General features: G+C 37.0%; 1 protein-coding gene across 1 annotated transcript in view; it reads left to right on the top strand.

The window, feature by feature from the left end:
• Window positions 1–802: 802 nt before the first annotated feature.
• The window catches only part of TMEM232 (transmembrane protein 232), an 89,391-nt gene continuing 81,025 nt past the window's right edge, over window positions 803–9,168 (top strand). The window contains exons 1-2 of the mRNA XM_047774733.1: window positions 803–834; window positions 3,208–3,319. Coding sequence (XP_047630689.1) covers window positions 803–834; window positions 3,208–3,319 — 144 coding nt within the window. The remainder of the gene's footprint in view (window positions 835–3,207; window positions 3,320–9,168) is intronic.

Raw genomic sequence — 9,168 nt, 5'->3', positions numbered from 1 at the left:
CAGTTCTTGGCCTGGGAACATCTATATACTGCACATATGCACCCCCCTCACCAAAGATTTTAGAAATAAAATGATGTAAATGCGTTTTTCTCAGAGCCTATATAAAAGTTGAGGTAAAATATCTAACTTCAGAAAATGTATTTTTGATTTGAATTTGAAACCCTTGGATTGTGTGTGGGTGTGTGCGAGGTTTATGTGGTTGGTGGTGGGGAAATTTGCTTAAATGAGATGGTTTTAATTTGAGTTTCTCTATTTATGATGTAAATCATCATTTCATAGTTGCTGGCCACATGGATTTCTTCTTTTGTCCATTATCTGTTAAAGCCTCTTCTCTGTTTCTGTTGTTTGGGAGTTCTTTCTATGTGTTGGATATATTATGGCTGCTAGCCCTTTATCAGCTACATTGTTGGAAAATACATTCTGCCATGATGATGTCTTTATATACATAAACTTACAAGAGGTGTTAATCAAAATATTTAACTATTGATATCGTGTAGAGATTGATAAATCAGAATAGTGTGCACTACTGAATGTCAGGTCTATGTATAACGGTTTTTAAAAATTATAGCATCAGTTAGCATGGCCAAAATTATACTGGAAATAATGGCAGTACGAAAATCGTTGCGTTTGCTGTGTATATCCATATGATTACATATTGGCATTAGTTGAACTTGCGGAATATGTGATAAATTTAATGAATAAAGCATGCTTCAATGTTGTGTATGCCTGGTTCTGTGTATTAAAAAGAGTGCACATTGTTTGGTTTATGTTTATGAGCTTTGAGAAAGGCATGAGGATACACATGGACCCATTAATCTTGGTGATTTCTGATAGGTAAAATTGGGTAGAATTCTGATGGGTAGAATTGGAGGCCCCTGAATGTTTGGTTTGTTATAAACAGCACTCTTCTGTTATTATTTTTAAAAATCTAATTTTTAATCAAATTTAGAAAAAATGTGGATAAAGTGTTACCATATTCTGGTCCCCACAACATTCTGTACAAATGGGAGGATGAAAGCTACTTTGAACTCTTCATGCAGAGTGGGTCCATGTTGATCAAAGATATGTTACCGCAGATGACTTTTGAGTTTTCAGCCAACCTTCATGATGTCTTTCTAAGCACCTATTTCTAAGAGCAAGCGATCAGGAGGTCAAGAGTGAAGCTGATTATTTCAGATGCGCAGTTCTAGCTGACTTTGTGAGTTCTAACACCTTAACTCTTCAGCTATTTTACTGTACGCTTTTTGAGGCCAAGGTTATTTGCCTCACCATTGTGTCCTGGTTCCAAGGTTAGTGCCTCATAGTCAAGAAATGCTTACTGATTGAGTGGCTGAATGCATGCCCATTTTAAGGTGGCAGTTAAATAGTTGGTCATTTTATTAGTTGTATTTGGCTCTGGTTTACAGAGTCTTTGTCTCTGCTTATCCTGTGATTGTGTGGCACTGTGATTACTTTTACATACGTCTGTTTTCTCAATAGGACTATGAGTTACTTGGGGCAAAATCTGATTTTTTTTTTGTCTTTTTGTCTTTTAGGGCCATACCAGTGGCATATGGCTTCTCAGACTAGGGGTTGAATCAGGGCTGTAGCCGCTGGCCTACGCCACAGCGACGCAGGATCCAAGCTGCGTCTGAAACCTATACCATAGTTTGTGGCAGCACTGAGATCCTTAACCCACTGAGCAAGGCCAGGGATCGAACCCACGTCCTCATGGATGTTAGTGGGATTTGTTAACCACTCAGCCATGACAGGAACTCCCCAAATCTGATTTTTATTCACTTTTTTTTAATATATCCCACAGAACAACCAATTCAGTAAATTTTGAATATAGTAAGTTGTTAAAAACGTGTTTTATGCTTTCAGATTACTCCTTTTAAGACATGACTCCAAACAATTATTTTCTTACACAAATAACTCACTGATTCTACTACCCATTCTCTATTCTTCTAATGTTACTTTTGATCCCATGCCATTTAAAATTCTGTGGTATGTCATTATACTCCCTTTATTCATTCTCTTATGTATACCTTCTACTTATTTTTATCACTTCTCTTTTGAAATACTTGTCTACTCTCTGTATACTTTCCCCATGGAATCCTTTCCATTCATAAGACTTTAAATACCATATATATGCTCACGACTCAAAAATTGATATATTTAGCCGGAAGCTTTTCCATTAAAATTCAAGCTCATACATCTAAGTGCCTACCCTGTGTCTGTATTTGAGTGACCACGGTCATTTCAAATGTAACATGTCCAATACTGAACTTACTCTCTACCCTCAACCCAAATTTGCTCCTCTAGAAACCTTTCCCATCTTGATAAATAGCAATTTCATCCTTCCAGTTACTCAGTTCAATTATAAGCCCCCCCCTTTTTTTCCTCTCATGCCAAATTTCTAATTCATTGAGCAGTCTGGTTGGGGCTAATGTCAAAATATATCCATTACTCAAACTCTTCTCTTAATTACTTCTCTTCATTTCTGATCCAAGCCAAATTACCTCTCACTTAAGTTTATGTGTGCTTTCTCCCTTGCTACCTCCCTATACTCTACCTCTCAACACAGCATGGGAATGATTCTGTTAAAACTTTAATTATGCTGCTCCTCTTATCAGAACCCTGCAGTAGCTTCCCATCTCAACCAGAGTTAATCCAGGCTTCTTGTTATACCTCTCTGACCTTACTATATACATCCTTCTGCCTGTGCCCACCTCAGCCACAGCTGGACTGATTCTACTTGCTTGGAGGGAATAATGATCTAGCTTAAATTGAATCAACACTGATATATGTGAGGAGATAAATCAGTCTTGAACAAAATGAAACTATGTTAGATATTACCTATGAAGGAGACATGTGTGACTTCCAACAACTATGTCAGAAATTTCTCTTCCAGAGGCTGGAAAGTTCTTTGACATCATGAGAATTATGTTTCTCAATCTAAGAGTATGATAAGATCAATCTAGGGGATGTGTGTGTGTGTATATATATATATATGTGTGTGTGTGTGTGTGTGTATGTATGTATGTATTTTTTTTCTCAGTCCAATAGTATAAGACCAATCTAGGATGGCTAATTTTTCTGATTTTGTATGAAATATTCTTATCAAGGTAAAGTAATTTTTTAGAAAATAGATATACTTAGCCACTGCAAGTTGATTAATTAAAATTTAGAACTGTTAGTTATAATAATTTTTTTTTTTTGGTTTAGGCTACAATATTCAATCACAAAAGAATTCATCTTGAGATTCAATCAAACAAAAAATCCTAAAGAGGAGGAAGAATTACTGGACATAGCTAGAAAAAACCTTATCAAATGTAAGGTAATGGCACAGTATTTGATTACTTAGTATATGAATTTTCTCTTCTAGTTGGTAGTTACATGTTCTAAAATATTGAAAAAAAGTAAGAATACATGTCTCTTTAATTATAGGTAGGCATAATTTAAACTACTAATGCAAATTAAAGCTTATAACCAAGTAATTCAATGTCAGATGGCTTTTAGGTTGAAGATGCTTCATAAGTTATTGGGGAATATAGCTGTTGGCACCAGTCCAAGAGCCCACAGCTAAATATCAAAGGCTGGTAAATAAATTTCTGATTATGAAAATTCTACTTATTTCTAAAAAAAAGTTAACAAACATATGATGTGTCCCAAAGAGGAAAGAAAGCCCTCATAAATGTTCACTGTATGTGTACAGAATACTCTGTTCTTTCTATGTAACAGACTATTTTGCCTAACTTGTAGAAATACACGTTTTTTTTAGTCTTTTTAGAGCTCTACCTGAGGCATAAGAAAGTTTCTAGTCTAGGGGTCAAATAGGAGCTGAAGCTGCCGGCCTACGCCACAGCCACAACAACATGGGATCCAAGTCATGTCTGTGACCTACACCACAGCTCATAACAATGCCAGATCCTTAACCCACTGAGTGAGGTCAGGGATTGAACCTTCGTCCTCATGATTACTAGTCAGGTTCGTTATCACTGAGCCCCAATGGAAACTCCCAAAAAATATATTCTTTAAGAATATGTCATTACTTCTCAGAGTTCCTGTCGTGGCTCAGTGGTTAACAAAGCCATCTAGGGACCACGAGGTTGCGGGTTCGATCCCTGGCCTTGCTCAGGGGGTTAAGGATTCAGCGTTGCCATGAGCTGTGGTGTAGGTCGCAGACGAGGCTCAGATCCCGAGCTGCTGTGGCTCTGTCGTAGGCCAGCGGCTATGGCTCCGATTAGACCCCTAGCCTAGGAACCTCCACATGCCATGAGATCGGCCCAAGAGATGGCAAAAAGACCAAAAAAAAAAAAAAAAGTCATTAATTCTCAAATTGTCAAACGCATATAAAAAAAAGAACAGGAAGTGAAATAAGACCTTGTTTTACCTTTTCTATATTAGATCCAGTGTAAGTTTTGGCAGAGAAATAATATACATACAACTTTGCTTTAATACTAAATAATCAATGAAAAAAAGCTGCACAAAAGCAAAGCATAAATTAAGCCAACTTTTTTGTGGTTATTTCATAGTATTTTAGCTCATGGTTGCCCATATATTTATAAATTTTTTGAAGAATTCATGAAAGGAGTTCCCGTTGTGGCTTAGCAGATAAAGGGTCCGATGTTGTCTTTGGCCATGCTCAGGGTGTTAAGGATCTGGCAGTGCTGTAAGCTGAGGCATAGGTTGCAGATTCGGCCCCAATCCAATGTTGCTGTGGCTGTGGTATAGGCTACACCTGCAGCTCTGATTCGACCCTTAGCCTGGGAACTTCCACATGCTGCAGGTGCAGTTGTAAAAAGAAGAAAAAAATCATGTAAAAAGTTGATTAGAAAAAAGAATGTACTTTATTAAGTATACATACAGATAGTTGCCACAGGTACATTGAGCTTCTCTTCTATGGACCCTGTACTTCCTGGGACAGCCTTAGTCATGGGCACATTAAGATTAAGGGGGCCACTTTGATATCTTTTACATTCACTAACTTCAGCCATCAACAGTGAAGTAGCTGGAGTTTTCCAGCAAATTGGCATCACAATAATTTATGTTGAATCATATTTTTTAATATACTTTCCATTTATTTATTTATTTAGTCAGTCTTTTTTGGGCCCCACTTGCAGCATATGTAGGTTCCCAGGTTAGGGGTTGAATTGGAGCTGTAGCTGCCGGTTACGCCACAGCCACAGCAGTGCCAGATCTGAGCCACTTCTGTGACCTACACCATAGCTCACCACAATACCAGATCCTTAACCCACTCAGCAAGGCCAGAGGGTCGAACCCATGTCCTCATGGATACTAGTTGGGCTCATTAACCGCTGAGCCACGATAGGAACTCCTGTACTTTTCTTTTAAAATCAGAGATGCATTCTTTTGGTGGTGACATGAGATAGAACTAATCCCTAGAAGGAAAAGATTGAGAATTATTTTCAGTACGTATCTAGCGATATTACTCAGAATACAAACATTCTCTACATTTTAACACTGAGACAGTTTACTAAAAGGTCAAAAAATAAAAGTAATAAAAGCAAAAATATAAAGCTTTAAGAGCATCAGCCTCTTAGAATGAATTTCAGAATATAATTAAAGGACAATATAAAAAATGAGTAAAGTTAAACAAGGAAAAATTAAAAATAAGTGTCAAAATATTAGTAAAATAAATAATAAAATAAAATATAAATAATAAAAATATAAATCATATAAATATGTGAATAAATATATAAAATCAATAAAACCAAGAGTTGGTCTTTTGAAAGGATAAACAAAATCAGCAAACCTTTGGCCAGACTCACCAAGAAAAAAAAGAAGACCCAAATAAATAAAATAAGAAATGAAAGGAGAGAAATAACAACTAATACTGCAGAAATACAAAAAACATAAAATACTATGAACAGCTATATGCCAACAAAATGGAGAACCTAGAAGAAATGGATGTTTCTAGAAATATACATCCTACCAAAACTGAATCAAGAAGAAACAGATAAATTGAACAAACCAATCCTGGAAATGAAATAGAATCTATAATTGGAAAAAAAAAGCAAACTCTCTGTGGGAATTCCTGTTGTGACTTATGGGTTAAGAATCCAGTACAGTGTCTGCAAGGATGCTAATTTGATCCCTGGCCTTGCTCAGTGGGTTAAGGATCCAGCATTGTGGAAACTGTGGTATAGGTCACAGATGCAGCTCAGATCTCAAGTACTGTGGCCGTGATGTAAGCCACCAGCTACAGCTCCAATTTGACCCCTAGCCTGGGAACTTCCATATGCTGTAGGTGTGACCCTAAAATTAAAAAAAAAAAAAAAACAAAACTCCCTGCAAACAAAATTCCAGGAGTCTTCACTGGGGAATTTTACCAGACATACAATGGCTCTTCTGACTTTTCCACTTCTTCCAAAAGACTGAAGAGGAGCGAACACTCCCAAAGTCATTCCGTGAAGCCACCATCATCCTGATGCCAAAACCAGATAAAGATGCTACCAAAAAATAAAATGGGCCAATGTCTTTGTTGACTATAGATATAAAAATCCTCAACAAAATATTAGCAAATGTAATCCACCAGCACATAAAAAGGATAGTGCACCATGATCAAGTTGGATTTAGCCCAGGGTCACAAGGATGGTTTAACATACACAAATCAATTGATGTGATACACTACATCAACAAAACAAAACACAAAAACCATATGATCATCTCGATAGATGTAGAAAGCATTTGATAAATTTCAATATCCATTCATCATAAAAAACGCTTATGAAATTGGTATGGAGGGAACACATCTCAGCGTAATAAAAGCCATTTATGACAAACCTAAAGCCAACATAATACTCAGTGGTGAAAAGCTGAAAGTCTTCCTGCTAAATTTTGGAACAAGACAAGGATGCCTCCTATCACCACTTCTATTCAACATAGTGTTGGAATTCCTAGACACAGCATTCAGACAAGAAAAAGAAATAAAACTTATCCAAATTGGAAAGAAGGAGGTAAATTTTCATTAATTGTAGATGACATGGTATTCTATTTAGAGAACCCTAAAGACTGCATAAAAACTATTAGAAATGAAAAATAAATTCAGCGAGGCAGGAGGATACAGGATTAACAGGAAGAAATCTGTTGCATTTATTTACATTAACAAAATATCAGGAAGAGAAAGTACAAAAAAATTCCATTTAAAACTGTGTCCCCCCCCCAAAAAAAAAACCTAAGAATAAACCTGACCAAGGAGGTGATAGACTTATATGCAAGGACTGTAAAACACTGACAAAGGAAATTGAAGATGATTCAAAGAAATGAAAAGATAACCCATGCACTGGACTGGAAGAATTAGTATTTTTTTTTAATAATTTTTTTTTTAATTTTCCCACTGTACAGCAGGGGGGTCAGGTTATCTTTACATATATACATTACAATTACATTTTTCCCCCAGCCTTTCTTCTGTTGCAACATGAGTATCTAGACAAAGTTCTCAATGCTATTCAGCAGGATCTCCTTCTAAATCTGTTCTAAGTTGTGTCTGATAAGCCCAAGCTCCCGATCCCTCCCACTCCCTCCCCCTCCCATCAGGCAGCCACAAGTCTTCTCCAAGTCCATGATTTTCTTTTCTAAGGAGATGTTCATTTGTGCTGTATATTAGATTCCAGTTATAAGTGATATCATATGGTATTTGTCTTTGTCTTTCTGGCTCATTTCACTCAGTATGAGATTCTCTAGCTCCATCCATGTTGCTGCAAATGGCATTATGTCATTCTTTTTTATGGCTGAGTAGTATTCCATTGTGTATATATACCACCTCTTCCGAATCCACTCATCTGTCGATGGACATTTGGGTTGTTTCCATGTCCTGGCTATTGTGAATAGTGCTGCAATGAACATGCGGGTGCACGTGTCTCTTTCAAGTAGAGTTTTGTCCGGATAGATGCCCAAGAGTGGGATTGTGGGGTCCTATGGAAGTTCTATATATAGATTTCTAAGGTATCTCCAAACTGTTCTCCATAGTGGCTGTACCAGTTTACATTCCCACCAACAGTGTAGGAGGGTTCCCTTTTCTCCACAGCCCCTCCAGCACTTGTTATTTGTGGATTTATTAATGATGGCCATTCTGACTGGTGTGAGGTGATATCCCATGGTAGTTTTGATTTGCATTTCTCTTATAACCAGCGATGTTGAGCATTTTTTCATGTGTTTGCTGGCCATCTGTATATCTTCTTTGGAGAAATGTCTATTCAGGTCTTTTGCCCATTTTTCCATTGATTGATTGGCTTTTTTGCTGTTGAGTGGTATAAGTTGTTTATATGTTCTAGAGATTAAGCCCTTGTCAGTTGCATCATTTGAAACTATTTTCTCCCATTCTTTGAGTTGTCTTTTTGTTTTCTTTTTGGTTTCCTTTGTTGTGCAAAAGCTTTTCAGTTTGATGAGGTCCCATGGGTTTATTTTTGCTCTAATTTCTATTGCTTTGGGAGACTGACCTGAGAAAATATTCATGATGTTGATGTCAGAGAGTGTTTTGCCTATGTTCTCTTCTAGGAGTTTGATGGTGTCCTGTCGTATATTTAAGTCTTTCAGCCATTTAGAGTTTATTTTTGTGCATGGTGTGAGGGTGTGTTCTCGTTTCATTGCTTTGCATGCAGCTGTCCAGGTTTCCCAGCAATGCTTGCTGAATAGACTTTCTTTTTCCCATTTTATGTTCTTGCCTCCCTTGTCAAAGATTAATTGACCATAGGTGTCAGGGTTTATTTCCGGGTTCTCTATTCTGTTCCATTGGTCTGTCTGTCTGTTTTGGTACCAGTACCACACTGTTTTGATGACTGTGGCTTTGTAGTATTTCTTGAAGTCTGGGAGAGTTATGCCTCCTGCTTGGTTTTTGTTTCTGAGGATTGCTTTGGCGATTCTGGGTCTTTTGTGGTTCCATATAAATGTTTGGATTGTTTGTTCTACTTCTGTGAAAAATGTCATGGATAATTTGATAGGGATTGCATTGAATCTGTAGATTGCTTTGGGTAGTATGGCCATTTTTACAATATTGATTTTCCCAATCCAGGAACATGGAATATCTTTCCATTTCTTTACATCTTCTTTGATTTCTTTGATGAAAGTTTTATAGTTCTCGGCATATAGGTCCTTTACCTCCTTGGTCAGGTGTATTCCGAGGTATTTGATTTTGTGAGGTGCAATTTTAAAAGGTATCGTATT

Source organism: Phacochoerus africanus, chromosome 4 (genome assembly GCF_016906955.1).
Source record: "Phacochoerus africanus isolate WHEZ1 chromosome 4, ROS_Pafr_v1, whole genome shotgun sequence".
Lineage (NCBI taxonomy): Eukaryota > Metazoa > Chordata > Mammalia > Artiodactyla > Suidae > Phacochoerus > Phacochoerus africanus.
This window is presented reverse-complemented; position numbering and strand designations above follow the sequence as displayed.